General features: G+C 39.8%; 1 protein-coding gene across 1 annotated transcript; it reads left to right on the top strand.

Annotated features, from left to right (window-relative positions):
• The first annotated feature begins 1,557 nt into the window (after positions 1–1,557).
• Positions 1,558–15,154, top strand: hells (helicase, lymphoid specific). Its single transcript, XM_061040523.1, has 23 exons — positions 1,558–1,839; positions 2,304–2,401; positions 2,720–2,838; positions 3,226–3,348; positions 3,452–3,493; positions 3,582–3,615; positions 3,729–3,787; positions 3,872–3,913; positions 4,048–4,275; positions 4,982–5,164; positions 5,404–5,547; positions 6,462–6,658; positions 8,082–8,175; positions 8,447–8,608; positions 9,614–9,756; positions 9,895–10,039; positions 10,278–10,361; positions 10,936–11,055; positions 11,260–11,376; positions 11,499–11,658; positions 12,147–12,243; positions 12,356–12,432; positions 14,519–15,154. Exons 1-23 carry the CDS (start codon positions 1,832–1,834, stop codon positions 14,605–14,607), a joined length of 2,565 nt encoding a protein of 854 aa, XP_060896506.1. The 5' UTR covers positions 1,558–1,831; the 3' UTR covers positions 14,608–15,154.
• The last annotated feature ends 1,122 nt before the right edge of the window (positions 15,155–16,276 follow it).

The raw sequence follows: 16,276 nt of genomic DNA, 5'->3' as shown, positions 1-16,276 counted from the left end.
CCTGAGTGGATGTGTCAAAATGGGAAACGGAAGTTATCAGGTCTGACGGGCACATAAAACACAGATAAACACTAGTAACCAAGAACGAGTGAGATAAAAAGATAAATATGTTAGAAAGAAAGATAGAATTGAATGAAGACAGATGAGGCAAAGAGGAGGACAAAGACTGTAGAAATGCATGAAGAAGAATTGCAAAAAAAGAAGAGAAATATGATGAAATGAATAGACAAGATGGGTAGAATTCAGGAAGAATTTCTGTAAATATGAGACAATAACAATTATGGGAAATAAAGTTGAGGATTTTATGATGCAAGTAGACTAAAACGTGTTTAAAGGTAACTGTTTTCCAAAGATTTAATTTAAGACCAATACGGACCTCTGTTGGCCACTAAGAAACTGCAATGGTGGCATCAGTTCAGAGTGAAGCTTCTTAGAGAACATTACAGGTGAATAGAATCAGAAATACTTTATTAATCCCAGAGGGAAATTCGTGTTGCTTTAAATCCCAACACTTGTTCAAGCAATCATTACACTTTTCGAATTAAACATTATATTGATAATCATGCATTGAGAATTAAGTTAATGTTATTTAACATTATCAATAAATATTTTGTGTGTGTATCGTATAGGCCTACATCTAGGTAGTCCTATGTTAAAGAAACAAATCATTTCAACCGATTTCAAAAAGGCCTAAACGGACATGGATGTAAAAATGTTTAAAAAAAAATAAAAAATGGTATGAAATAAATTAAATTTAAATTTAAATTAAATTAAATTTAAATTAAATTAGGTAAACATTTTCCTTTTAAATGTCTAAGTAGATTTCATAAATTTCTCAGCATAGAGATTTGAACATCGTTTCACTTTTAGTGCTTTTCATACTATGAATGTAGCCCACTCTAATTATTAAAATGTAAGACCTTTCCATTTTTATTTTAGGATTTTAGTTCCTTTAATAAACTATAACATTTTATATAATAGCAACAGTTTTGCTTATTCAAATGTTAATTAAGTGTTTTCCATATTATAAACATTACATGCAGTTACATATACTACTATACCTGTGCAATTACGCAAATCAGACTGTATAGCAAATATGTAACCAACATTCGCGGGAAATATCAGATTTGGCGTGGAACATATCTGCAGTCAGAGGGGTGTATGTGTTGTTGTATTGTTTTATTTTCCCTAAACTTCGTCTTCTATGGTCTGTAAATGTTTTAACATATCGATATTTGAATAATTACATTTGTAATTTAATTATTTCTTTTGTTTGTTCAGCGTAAAATGCTGCAATCGTTACAATCTAATCAACTATCAGCCTATTTTCCAAGTTGTGGTATCGTCCTGACTGGCGCGAAATGAAATAGCCCCGCCCACAATTAAGCTTCGCTCTGCGTTAAGTTTTCGAGAACAGTGGCGGAAGTAAAGCGATTTTGCCTTCAAATTAAAGGATAACCACAAGGTCTCAAACAAGCTCACTGGCACAACATGTACGCAACCCGATTTATTTTGAAATGTGTTGGCCGGACGTAGGTATCCCGTTTCTAGCTGCTGGACCAGACCTTTGAACACACGCTGTGCTTACTGCAGAGTGTCAGTGTCGAATTCAAATCGGTAGAGTTTTGTAGTATTTTATTAAGTATTCTTCTCGGATTTTTGTGGATATCGGTGGAGCTGTACATTAACAAACTTTAGCTGGCTATTTTGACCAACTACTTCTTAGAACTAGATGACTGCTTGAATAACCTGCTTGTCGACAAACTATTATTTCGTTCACCTAGAAATACCTTTTCTGTTTGCGGCCGAAGTACCTTTGTAGTTGGTCATAATGAGCTGGTAAGTGTTTTTATTCTTTCCTCAATTTTCTATTGCTATGCCATTTATCTCTCTTGTGTAACATTAACGTTTTGTCTTAACCTTAGCAAACACTCCTGTGCAATTAAGCTGTTTTTTACATGTTAAATACTGTAACAATAAGGACATGTAGGATAAATGTACGCCCTTTATGAGACCTTCATGTGTTCCTTTACTTTACCGAAATTCTTTGAGTTTTTCCCTGACATCCACCATAATGGATTTAGCATTTTGTTAGTGTCAGAAAAACCGAATTTGTTACGAAAGTTATTCCACTCTTGCAGGATAACGCGTTTACTGTCTGCTAAGTGAATGCATTGCATTAATAAAAAAAAATGCGTCTTTAAAGTCCCATACATGTGAAAGGAGTTAGTCCCGCCCCCTGTACAACCAACAGGAAATGTTCACCCTCTCTATATCATTTATGTTTTTCCTGTTGCTGACAGCATAAAGGAAGAAACCCGGAGTGCCTCCCCTCACTGCCCCAAACCAGACGAATCTCAGGAGCCCCTGGGCACATCCATGGAGACTGGAGGCGCAGAGGGTTAGTCACAAAGGAAAATGACACCAAGGGGGGCCCAAAGTAGCTTACTGGGGGATTATCTTGAGCTTAATCCAAGTTTAATTAACGACATTTAACTCTCATGTCATTTATGGCTGAGATAATGAGGGAATATTGTAGTTTATCACATTAATCTCTTGCCAGCAGGAACATGTCATGTCCTATCCAATCAAAGTTTATCAACTTTGAAAAGACATGCAATAATAGCTGGTAGTGAAGAAATTTAAAGATGTATGAGAAGGTTGTGCCCTTCATATGTTGTGCTTCATCGGCTTTACTCTCTCTGCTGTTCCTGTGAAGATGGCAGTGTTAAATCGGAGAGTATGACATCTGAAGTGGTCATCACCAAGGAAATGGAGGAAGAGGAGAAGCAGGCGATGGAGCAAGGGGAGAAGAAAGAAAAACAGATGATTGAAAAGGTGTGTTACTCCTTCGATTGTGTTTTCTTTTCAAAACCATGAAGTCATCGACACCAATGGGTATCAAAACATGCCATGCACCCCAAGCTGACCACAAATATTAGATCATAACCGTGTTGATATATCCTTTGGTTGAGTAGTTCCTTAGTTTATCAAAACATAACAGGTTTTTTTCTTACTTTTAGACTGCAAAGTTTCTGTGTTTAGTCTACATTTAACATTGACAGATATGGCTTCTTTTTTATTCTAGACCACTTGCTCAAAAACATTAAAATTGCTGAAGATACAAAAGTGTATGTGGTTGTCTTTTAAACTCCGAATCCTCAAATTATAACCATCCCTGAACATGTCCAATCCTGTTTGTAATGTTTCAATGCTCATCACAAGGCCCGGGAATCGTGGGAGAAGGAAACTCATGACATGCGCTTCAAGAGGCTGCAACATTTGCTTCAAAAGAGTAACATTTACTCTAAATTCTTGCTGACTAAAATGGAGCAACAACAGAATGAGGTAAATTGTGTGTAAGCGACACACGTGAAACAGTTATTACTTGCCATCTGTTAGCATAGTTTACTGTCTGAGGCACTACTCTAACCTCGCGCTCTGTTTCCAGGAGAAACTGAAGAAGGACAAAGTTGATAAAAAGGGCAAGAAGGTGAGGAACGTTTTCTAAAGAAACATTTGTTTTTGCTTAGCATTTCAGTTCTGTTCTGCTGATTAACAGAGACATAATTGTGTTTTAGATGCAAAAAACAAACGGTGTAGAGTCTGAGAAAGGTGAGCTGATTTTCTGGTATTTGTTTGTATATTTTACTTAAGTGTGATTTACATCTTTAGATCTAAACACGTGGAGCAAAGTGTGACATTTTGTCTGTTCCTTGTTTGACTAGATACAAAGAAGAGGAAGAGGGATGAAGACTACAAAATAGCAGATGTCATGTCAAAAGAAGTAAGCTGTCATATCAACTTTTTAGTTGTGTTCAGTTTTTCCATCCATTTGATCTATTCACATTGTTTCTACTTGATCTTCCAGGAAATCATGTCGCAAACAAAGAAAGTCAAAGTGGAGGAGCAGGTAAGATAATAGATTTCAATAATCCAGAAGGGGAAATTGAGGTGTCAGGAAATGAAAGGACACGTTTAAATTGGAAATCAATAGTTACTGCTTAAGTCGTTGAATGTGACACATGCAACTGTATTTGATATCAGGATGAAGCACCGGCTCAAAAGAAACTAGAAGCTGAGGACATCGAGAAGATGAGCGACTCCAATGAAGACATCAAGAACCGTCTGTCAGAGGTGGTGCGGGACAACGCCAAGCAACTCCTTGATCCTCACAGAAAGGTGAACGGCCAGCCGGTTCCCGCCCAGCAGCCGGAGAACTTCACCGGAGGGGTCATGAGGTGGTACCAGATCGAAGGCATCGAGTGGCTGAGGGTCAGTTGGGCTTCACTAACGTGGGATTGTGGGAAGTGATTATACACTTGCTGTTTTAGGGCTTTCACACTTGCAGAAAACTCCCTAAAAACAAAGGACGAGCTGCATCTGTGAACCCAAAAAGCCAAATCTTTCACTCTGAGTTTGCCTGGAGTTTCTCCTGCCAGTTCCCCTGGTATTTTTCTGCATAAAGTTCGAGTTAGCTCATGTTGCAGCAGGATATAATCCAGATAATTCAGCTCAAGGCAGTGGGAGGGGGTGATGACGTTTATATCCTGTGACAGCTACGGCTACAACCTCCATACACGTAATTTAGCTGCATCATGTTTTCTGTTTGCCAGTATGTTCTCCGATCTTTTGTTGACATTGTGATTCCAATGATCTATGCATAGCATCGATATTAAGACAGATATTCCCCTTTATAGTGTTAAAGTATAGCAGACTCTGTTGCGTTGTCCACTACTTCTGTGTGGTTTGATTTTCTCTTCTTTCCTCTACAGTCGAAGAAAAGAGTTGTTACAAGATTAACAAATCATAAGAAAAGTAATATGGCTTTGTAGAGTTTTTTAAATGAATTTGTTAAAGATTATATCAGTGTCTGTGTCACGTTGAACAGGCCCAGCCAGTCTCCAGCAGAAGAATCACTTGTTGTCGAGTGTTCCACATGCAGCTAAAGCGGCCCGCTCTGTTCTCTCTGTTCTGTCAGATGCTGTGGGAGAACGGCATCAACGGGATCCTGGCTGATGAGATGGGTCTGGGTAAGACCATCCAGTGCATCGCTCACATTGCCATGATGATAGAAAAGAAAGTGATGGGTCCCTTCCTGGTGGTCGCCCCTCTCTCCACTCTGCCCAACTGGGTCAACGAATTCAAGCGCTTCACACCAGAGGTAGTCTCACATGTCTGTCTCACAGGCTCAATTACTTTTTTCGCTGCTTTTCTCACACATATCGAGCTCACCATTGAAGAGAGCTGTTAGGAAGACGTTTTAATTCACCACATTCAAAGGATATATTTGATTTCATGAGGAAAATGAGAAGTGCAAACCTCATTAACCTGCTGTACTCTGTAATATCCGAGTGGGACTGAATGAGCCAGAGCTAAGTCCATATCATGTTTCTATCCCAGGTGTCTGTGCTGCTGTATCACGGCCCTCAAGCAGAAAGGGCCAAGGTGTTGAAACAGATCCGCAGGCCTCAGGGCTCCCTCAACATGTGTCCCGTGGTCGTCACCTCCTTTGAGATCTCAATGATCGACAGAAAGCTCCTACAGGTAGGAACCGTGCACATCCTCAACTACACAACAGAATATTTTGAGACCAGTCTTCATGACTACAGCATGCAGGTTCATTCATTCATTATTCAATCAAATATTAAAATAGTTTCTTGTATCTTAGAAGTCTTGTTTCATTCGCAAATGAGTTCCAATCATGTCCAGTTTGTCTTTTTTGGTTGTTATCAGTTTACTGTCAGTGAAAGGTGCTGATTCCTTCAGATTTCTTTTTCCGGTAAAATATATTAAAAGAGGTTGTAATCACGTACATTCAGCTCCTGACTCAGAGCAGGGAGATCATGCTTTTTGGGAACTTTGATTTTCACCAAATCTGGTTAGAAACCCTTTTACTCAATAGTGACAGATGTTATGGTGTGAAATGGTACCAGAGCAACAAAGTTTTACATCCTTTTTTGTTAATGACTCATAATTGTCTTGATAGTAGATGAGTTTTATTCAATGTTCCCTGTCACGAGCAGTGACTCTTCATGTGTTAAGCAGCTGATAAACTGCAGATTCTCAGAGCTGCAGCTACATTCATTTGATCTGATGAACAGACCAACATGATGCTAGGAAAATTCAACCAGTTCACAAACACTTGTTTTGATCATTCGTCATTTGAAATATTTGAATTAGGATTACAAATAATTTCCTAGGAAATGCTTCTTGAATATGATGATTTTCCTGCTTTTTTGTGTTACCTGATTTCTTCTTTTCTTTTTGCTTTTGCGCTCTTGATTAAATAAACGAGAAATCTGAATGTCATGAGCTGTCGGACAATGCATTACTGTATGAAAAGGAAAAGGTGACTGGTCAACAGAAGTTATACATTGTCACATGAACTCTGCACCTTTATCTTACTGCTCTCATGAGTTTTGTCTAATTAGGCGGGCCACTTCTGTTTTGTGTTGCAGCACTTCCAGTGGAAGTACCTGATAGTGGACGAAGGCCACAGAATCAAAAACCTCAACTGTCGGCTGGTGAGGGAGCTGAAGATGCTGCACACTGACAACAAGCTGCTGCTGACGGGAACGCCGCTGCAGAATAACCTCGCTGAGCTCTGGTCCCTCCTCAACTTCCTGCTGCCAGAGGTTTTTGATGATCTTAAGAGGTATGAAGCATTCACAGTTATATATGAAGAACGTATCACCATTAGACATTTTAATATCGAATTGTGCTCTTACAGCAAAAATGGACGCTGACAATAATGGTGGTAAATGAAGTGTTAAAGTCAGAGTGGAGCAAGGTGGGTGCACATTGTTGCACCTCTATCCTGCTTTACAGATCACTGTGGAAGTGATCCATTACAGAGAGCAAAGCCCTGGTGCATATCCTAACTTTTGCAGCTTGTGCTTTAAGTGCCACCATAACTTACAAAACCAACATCAAGGTGTAATGACGAAGACGGTTAATAACAGAATGAGACCTAAAATCTCACATAAGTAATGTTCACTATTCAACTAAGTGAGGAGCAGAGTCGTATTGTCTAGACTAGCATACAATCAAACTTGAGTTTGCCCCCTGCTGGCCAGTAGAAAGTATTCAGGTTTAAGGCACTTTCTCATTGGCTTTAGTTTTAAAACCTAGAGGCAAGTTGAGTGTGTTATATAAGGTCAATGATTGTATACCTTAAAACAAAACTACCAAATAGAATGCAGCACAAGAGAGAGAGATAGGCAGATGTTGTCCCCATGGATGGATCGATCTTTATTTGTATAGCGCCAATTCATAACAAATGTTATCTCAAGACACAGGTCAAGAGCAGGTTAAAGACCTCAATCTTAAAAGAAGTTTTTCCTTGGCACTGTAATGTTGCTTAGTGCTCATGATGGATTAATGTCGGGTTTCTGTAGATAATATAATTAAGAGGCAGAACACAGACTCATGATGAACAGCCATCTGCCGAAACTGTTGGGTTTGGAAAGTGGGATAGAGGGAGCTGCAGGAAGATGGATAGAGACAAACAGAGACACAACAGTGAGTAAGATAGAATTATAGCTACGTCGTCAGTTTCTGTTGATTGCCATTTTTAAAAGAAGTCAAATGAACTCCAGCGCTGTTGCCTAAGGTGTACTAGTTTAAATTTACATCTGTTGAATGTTTCACCAGTCATTCAAATCAGAGTCTACCATCAGCAAATTTGACATACTACAGCATGACACAGACTGGAACAAAGATGGTATCAGACCAAAGTTTCACATGCCACAGTTTGCAATGAGCTGGTCAAACCTTCGGACATCTCCTCAAAGGAGTGGAAAAAGTCCTCCAATAATAAAAACACCTGTAGAGGTTTCTACTAGTGTTACTGTGTCATAATATACATGTGTGATTACTTTCAGTTTCCAATTGTTCAACTTCAACTCAGCTGTGGCTCATTGTAGAGTTGGTTGTCTCTTAACATGAAGGTTGGGGGTTCGATCCCCTGCTCCGGCAGCCACATGTCAGATGTGTCCTTGGGCAAGACACTATGCAAGCTCAAGTCCATTCACCTTTTAGCTCATGTCAGACCTTTGGTTTTCATGTTTGTGTTTTAGTTTTGAGTCCTGGTTTGACATCGACTCCCTCGAAGAGGCTGAGAATGTGGTGGCTGCTGAGCGTGAGCAGAACATACTGAGCATGCTGCACCAGGCAAGTCCTCCAGAACATCACCACACTGTGCAAATCATTAGAGACTGTTACTCCCAAGTTACATGCAATAATGTATTTAGTGTCTTTTAAAATCAATGGCTTAAATCCTCTGTAGTTCATTCTGTTTTTAAGGTGCAATCACTTTGTTTCTGGTCGTCTTTTTTATATTGCTTCATTAAATGGTCTCACTTGAATTGGACTCAATTAGACTTGTCAATTTCTGGAGCCGCATGAAAAAGGAAAGACTTCTAAAGGTTTCATCCTGTTTCAGATTCTGACCCCGTTCCTGTTGAGGAGGCTGAAGTCAGATGTGACTCTGGAGGTCCCTCCTAAGAAAGAGATCATTGTTTATGCTCCTCTCGCAGCCAAACAGGAGGCCTTTTACACCGCTGTGGTCAACAAAACCATCAGCAAAATGCTGGGCCAGGAGAAGGTAACGTCAAATAGTAAACGTTATATGGGAGCAGGGGCTGGGCTGGATATTCATCTCAGTAACTTCATTTTCAGTTACACTTTGGAGTTCAGTCTTTAAATGAGGACGATTCATCAAATATGATTGGTTTATTGCAGCTGTGTAGGAGTACCGGTACATATATGTTGACTGCTTCCACCGAGCGGTCCAGTATGGATCAGTACGGTTTGGTTCGGTAAAGCCTGATCCTGTTTGCGTTTATCATAGCAGCGCGACACAGTATACCCCACTAATAAATTTGACGAAGAAGAAGGACGCAACACAGTAAACAAAGAGCAACAATAGAGGACATCCAGCAATTTGTGGTCTTTCTCATTGGCTTTTGGTGTTTTGTTACAAAACGCAATGTGTGCCGCGAGGAAAAATACAGCCGTCCTTTATTACCGCTGTCGCACAGGAAGTGACCAGTCTTTCGACCAATCAACAGACTGCCGTGTTTATCTCCAGCTTTTAGGGTCGGTACGGGACGGTAATTTGGGGACCTTTCCCGACTTTTGATAGTGGAAACGCCACAAAATGCGTGCCGTACCGTGACGAACGGAACTGAACTGCTTGGTGGAAACGGGTTTACAGTATAATTCCTAATGTTCTGAATAATGAATGGTCCAAGTTATTTAAGATGAAGTTAAGTCGCTCATAATCAAAATGATTTAATTTTCGTTTCTGTTCTGCCATTATTCTCAATCTTATTTTGATAGCTTACACGTTTTTCATTTGATATGAAACACTTTAGGATGTGTTGTTAAATGGTGCAATACTAATACAAGCCTCCTATTCTGAGCAGTTCTTTTGCTGTTAGAGATACATGGAGCAGATTTCTGCCCCCTCATTACAGCGTCTTCCTCTTTGACCTATATCAGAGTCCCTAGTTTGACATGAGGGATTCATATATGTATGCCTTTTTAATAGAAAAAAAGAAAAGTAAAAGTAAAGTCATTGAAATCCTTTGTTTTTGTTGTTGTTTAGACAGAGGCTCCTGTAGAGTTGACATCGAGTGGCAGGCCGAAGCGCCGCAATCGGAAGGTAGTGGACTACCAAGAAACAGAAGGAGACTCGCCATACAACCTGGAGAAATACCTGGAGAGGATTCGTAAGGAACAAGAGCAGAGGTCAGCACAGGTCGCATTCTTCTCAGCTTTAGATCATATCATGCTTTAACTGTGACGCTTGCCTGAGGAGTTAGTTTCCGTTACTCGATTCATGAGATTTGTTTCTTAATATTTGTTTCCCCTCTTCTTTTCCTCCAGCTCTCATTCAGTGCTGGATGTCCAGATTCCACTAGATTCTCAGATCAACCTAAAGATGCAGAACATCCTCATGCTGCTGAAAAGATGCTGTAACCACCCTTACCTGGTGGAGTATCCTCTGGACCCTGCCACACAGGAGTTCAAGGTATTACAGGGTTACCTATTAGTCAGTATACAGGTGGTGAATGTTGGAGTGCTATCCAATGTTTGAAGCATTAATCATAGTCATTTTTTTTCTTGAAATGGGGGAGAGGTGCAGATGAACAGAATGTTTTCCAGGAGTGATGACGAAGAAGCACAGTTAGCTGTCACTCCATGTTCATCCTTTTCTTCTGTTTTTTTTCCCTTTCCACCAACTGTACGTTCTGCTGTCCTACCTGCAGATTGATGAGCAGCTGGTGAAGAGCTCTGGGAAGTTTCTTATTCTAGACCGACTGTTGCCGGCCCTGAAGAAAAGAGGACATAAGGTGAAACATGACACAGTGGGCCTCAACATGTGACTATATGTTACTTTATTAGAAAGAGTGGAGAATAAATACGTTTTTCTAGTTTCTGTTAGATCTGCTGAGTTTGGGCCAAATAATTGTATCCGTCTTGGTCCTTTGATCGGATAATAACTATGAAAGAAATCAGTTAATAACACAAACGCATACCTTTCATGAACCATGGTCAATTCATTCTTGGGCTCATCTAAAACAATGTGAACATTGGCCCGTACAATTTCATGTTTAAATATATCTCCAGTATTAAAATGAACACATCGCTTCAGTCATTCTACATCCCTGCATATCTAAATGCTATTTCCAGATGTATTTATTATGTATGGGCACAGAGCAGAGTATCATCTGTAAAACAGAACTTCATCATGTTGCTGCATTGTTGCATATTTTACCATCATCCAAAAATTGCAGTTAAGATTTGGATATTGCCCTCTGTTATGTTAAGATACGAATGTGCCCTTCTGCGGTGTGAATGCCCCCCTGTCCTGTCTGTTTGTTGCCAGTGTATTTCTAAATACTGTGATTGGTTGCTTTGGTTCAGGTTCTGATCTTCAGTCAGATGACATCCATCTTGGATATTTTGATGGATTACTGCTATCTGCGGGATTACCAGTACAGCCGGCTGGACGGCAGCATGTCGTATGCTGACAGAGATGAAAATGTGAGTTTTAACACAAAGTTATTATTATTTTATTTTTTTAAAGGCTGATATACTGTAGTTCTCTTTTAGGAGAGAGAGAGGACACTGTAACTCTTGTGCATCCAGAGTTGGCAAGCAACAAAATTGCTGCACCAGCAGACTGCTGTGAGTGTGTCCTTGTACACGTCCTTGATTCTACATAACCTCGCTCTTCTTCTCCTGCAGATGACAAAATTCTCCCAAGACCCCGAGGTGTTCCTGTTCCTGCTGAGCACCAGAGCAGGAGGACTCGGGATTAACCTGACAGCTGCTGACACTGTCATCATCTTTGACAGTGACTGGGTGGGTGCAGATTAAACATCTTGTATTAAAAAGTGTTTCTTAAACATTATTTCCACATTGTGTGTTCCCCGTACATGTGTTGTGTTAATTCAGTGTGTGGTTAAACGTTCATCCCCTCTCAGAACCCCCAGGCAGACCTGCAGGCTCAGGACCGCTGTCACCGCATCGGGCAAACCAAACCAGTGGTGGTGTACCGCCTGGTCACAGCCAACACCATTGACCAGAAGATCCTTGAGAGAGCCTCAGCCAAGAGGAAGCTGGAGCAGATGGTCATCCACAAGAGTGAGTGGCACGCTCGGCTCCCCAGCAGTAGATCAGAGTTATACCATGTTGGACCATATTTTGAAATACAAGGACTGAATCAACTGTAGTCTTTCAGAAATGACATTTGTTATTTATAAATCTTTTTTTTTTGTTTGAGCTATGACTCAAAAACTACAAAGAATTAACACTAATGTTCTAAAGCCAAAGGTGATGTCCACAAATCCACTTCTTTAAAAAGCTTCCTGTGTCATCAAAATGGCTTAAATACAAAAGTATTCAGTTTACGTTATTGTAAGAGTGAAGTGAATGTGTGACCCTCACACTATCTAATATTTGTAATTTTTATATAGACATACTTTATTTACATACTGGTAGATGATTAACACAATAGTCGCCAGATACGTTTCTGTTGATGATATTATCCCTTAATCGACTCACTGATAGATTTAGTCTCAAAATGTTGCTTAGTGATGATGTTTCTTTTCATTTGATGCTTTTCTCCACAGACAAGTTCAAAGGAAGGAAGGCCGATCTGAACCAAAGTAAAAGCTGCATTGATCTGGACGAGCTGACAGAGCTGCTCAAAGCCAGGGGCACTGAGAAGTAAGATATTCTTCTTAACTCAAACAAATTGCTCAGTGAATGTAAATAAAAAAGGAGAATGGATGGGTCTTTGCCTGGCTAAACATGTGGCTGTGAATTTTGTCCCATTCAGGGAGGTGAAGGCATCCCGAGGGAAAGTGATCAGTGACAAGGACCTGGAGGCTTTACTGGATCGCAGTGACTTAATGGGTAAGAAGCATAGAGGTTATATAGTATAAAGATGGGCAATGGGCCTTGTCTTTTTCCCATTGACAAATATGAAGCCAAAACAACCCCATAAAAAGAGCTTGCATATTGCACACTTGGAGCCAGAGTCTGCAGTAGGGATGGACTAGGAAAGCTGCAGTATTGACGCTACGCTGCTTCTGCTTACAAAAATACACACTTAAAGGGATACTTCACCTGTTGAAACATGAACCTGTATTGACATTGGGTCATATATGTACTAGAAATGTGAAATACATTTGGAAGTTGGTGCCTTCTTGGCCGAGAAAAGGCAGAAAGTGTCTTTTTGGCTCATGTGGATGAAAGACACCAAATCCCAGAATGCACAGCACCGCAGGCCACTCCCACTAAGGTCAGGTTTACAGACATATTTACTTCAGCACATGAGGCCATTTCCTCAACTGATTCCCAAATTTCTTCCAGAATTGGTATCTTGGAAATTCCTGTCAGAAAACAGACTCTATGTCTGTGTCTATAGACAAACAGTGAGAGCACCAACACTACCAGTCCGCCCCAGCTCGAGCCGGCTCCGGCTCCTCGTCCTCACCGCCGCCGACAGGCAGGCATTATGTCTCGGCTGCTGAGCTAGCAGCAGCCGGCAACGGCCATCAATATAGCAATATAGCCGCGAGACGGTTGCTGCCGACAGGCCGGTCTTGTGTCGCGGCGGCCAGCAGCCTGTTAGCATAGCTTCCAAGCAATATGGCGGACGTTAAGTTTTGATTCTGGGAGTGAGTTCCCACCTACTGATCTGTGATAAGTCTGTAGCTTCAGTGGTTGAAAATATGAGGAACTAGCGTTGTAGTTTCACCCTGTTAACCGCAACAGCTTCCAGTGACGCAAAAATGGTCATTTTGCGTCACTGGAAGCTCCTTTTCAGACTTAGAAATACAAAGATTTCCCATCTCAGGGGAAAATGAGGGCTGGATGCATGACCATTCAAAAATACAAAGCGTAATGCAAATGGGTGAAGTATCCCTTTAACCCTCAGGCGCACCGGATTTAATTGCGACACATAGCACAGGATGTCCAAAAAGTGGACACGTAAATTAAACTGCCAAAAATGAATATATACTTGTATCAATTTCTAATGAAAGTGACATCAATCTTTTCACCAGCTTCAGCCCTGTTCACAACTATCACATTTTTATTCATTTTCACACTTTTAACCCTTTCAATACCACTTCGTATGCACACTGACACCGATTTTTTTTTTTTTATGACAAGGGGCAACACTGGCGAAGGCCACCGCCCAGCATCACTCCCTCCAAAGCTTAAAAGTATTTTTATTTTTCTAGTTTTCTGGTATGTCCCATCTGTCTCAACACGGAGGTGGTTGGGTTTGCTCTGTTCATTCTTTTCTCAGTCTTTGGTAAGAAGAAGCACAACTCTGCAGTCACTGTAGGGAAACACTGGCTGGTTATCAACAAATTCAGTGGCCCCCACCCACATGAAAACAATCTGCATAGTTATCAATGACAGACTTTGTGTGGAACTGTAGAAGCATCTAAAATGTTGTTCCTCTAACAAAAAAACCCAGAAGAGAACAAATGTTAATCTCCTTTCTGTTTGTGCTCAAGACTGGTGGTAACAATCTCTCCACTTGTCAACAACAATACCAACGATGAACATTTTAAAGTTTGAGTGAAAGAACCAAGTATAGAGATTTATTTTTAAAGGTTTTGTTCAACCAAGTCAGAGGATTTTTTTTTTACATACCCCACTTGATATCTAGCTAAGCAGATAGTTTGAAATGTTTTATAACAAACCATTTCCCAACATTACAGTGGATTAGCACTGTATCTGTCATTAAAATGTGTCATCATTGTGTGTTTTGTGTTGTCCCTTCAACATTTTATGTTGATTAATCGTATTGTTTCAAAGAATATCAATTTGTTTTCACCATTGATTGTCACTGCACGCCTTCTATAAAGCTAGATTTCTACTTGTAGAACGAAATTGTGAACCATTCCATTACTGTACTGTACTGTACTGGACTGTGGCTGCAGTCTTTTCCCTTGTGAGCTGAACTATTGTTTGTATTTTCCAGACAAACACAAAGGGAGTACGAAGAAAGAGAAGGTGGGAGTCTTTAGAGTCATCGAAACCGAGGAGTCATCAGAGATCGTGCTGACCTGAGAAAACTTGAAATACTCGGATATGAACCTTCGACCACTGTCCATCTGGATAAAAAACAAACTTAAACTGCAGTCACTGCTGATTGTAGACTTTAAAAGATGTATTTTTTTCTTTCACTTAACTGCCTTCAAAGCACTCTGTTTATAGAGCTTTTTTTTGTTGATATGTGATTTCTTCCTTGACCTTTAACCTGCCAGTGAAACCTACAAACAAAACATTAAAGTCATTTAGTGCAATCCCAGTGTTAGAAATCAGACAAGTATACTGACTGGCTGTATTTGAAAGTTTAACAGTTTAACTTTCGTCTCATTCATTCACTGCATTATCTTAAACACTGGCTCAAGCCTTCTGGTTGTGAGCCTGCTCCATGTTTATCCATCTTTTTTAAAGAGGCAATACTAGAGTGACATTGTGTAGTTCAGCTTGTCCTTCAATTTTATGGCCGCTTCATCCTTAATGTCTTTAACAATTGTAATATTCTATGCACTTTCATGCAGGAGAAGCACACTTGTTTCCCGTGTTCTTTAATAAATAAACTCTGACTTAATATCTTTGTCTTTTATTTCTCAACATCTGCTGAAAATCTTGACCGGCAAGTTTAGTAAAGATGCTATGATGTTGAAAACATGTTTTCTTTCACACACTATTCTGATAAAACTTTAGCTTACAAAATTAAAACGGATGCATTAAAATTTCAAGAGTAATAATGACTAACTGACTAATTCTTGGTTGATTGTCCCTAACAGCTGTGAGCACATTTTCCCATTGGATATTTGTAAAAAAAAAAAAAAAAAAAAAGCACAACTTTCAGAAGCAAGGGTCAACTCATAGGCGATTTATTTGTCTCCTAGGACAAAGATTCCCAAACTTTTCAGCCCACTACCCCCAAAACAAGACTGGAGACCCCCACTGTCCCTGGATGTGGTTAAAGCCTATAACTGCACACAGCTTGACAAACACTAATAAACCTATTCAGACACTGGCATTAGAACAATACAAAAGAACACAACAACCTAAAAGCCATTGTTATTTTAGTCATTTTATTGTAAGAAGCAGAACACAAGCAATCTATGTATAGAGGTACCACTAATACGTAGACACACAGGTGATGTCTGTGCATTTTTATTTGTAAAGAGGAAAAGAAACCTGATCACTGCAGTCGTGCAAAGATTTATTTTTAGGCTTTTATACAATAGTGAATAGTTTTAGAACACATGCGAGAAGTTGGATTTCAGTTCACTTCCAGGGCTACAGCCTCTGTACATGGGGCGGTGATGCTATCCGCTAGGCCACCAGCACCCCTAAATGAACATTTTTAAAGACATTACTTTCATTTCTGCATATATTTCACTAAACATCTAAGGTTTTATGGTATATTTACATGTATGGCCTGCCATTTTGGAAATCATAGTACATAAATAACAACCTGAAACCTTGAATATATTAAATAGAGTTTGAATATATTTACCATTTCCTTCAAGAATGGTTTCAAATTAAATCCTAACCAGCTCGGTGATCGCCACAAAACAAGTAACTACTCATGTTTTACCAATGACCGAAACATGACTTTGTTTGAATGCACCTCAGGTTGTCAAATTGAGACAGTAAACATTTCGCTGATTAGTTTATGTTCTCAACAGTTTCACGTCTTCTACAGCACAATAGGATG

The sequence above is a fragment of the Labrus mixtus genome, chromosome 6, assembly GCF_963584025.1.
Source record: "Labrus mixtus chromosome 6, fLabMix1.1, whole genome shotgun sequence".
Classification (NCBI taxonomy): domain Eukaryota; kingdom Metazoa; phylum Chordata; class Actinopteri; order Labriformes; family Labridae; genus Labrus; species Labrus mixtus.
Note: the sequence above shows the minus strand (reverse complement) of the source record. Positions and strands in the feature narration are given on the sequence as shown.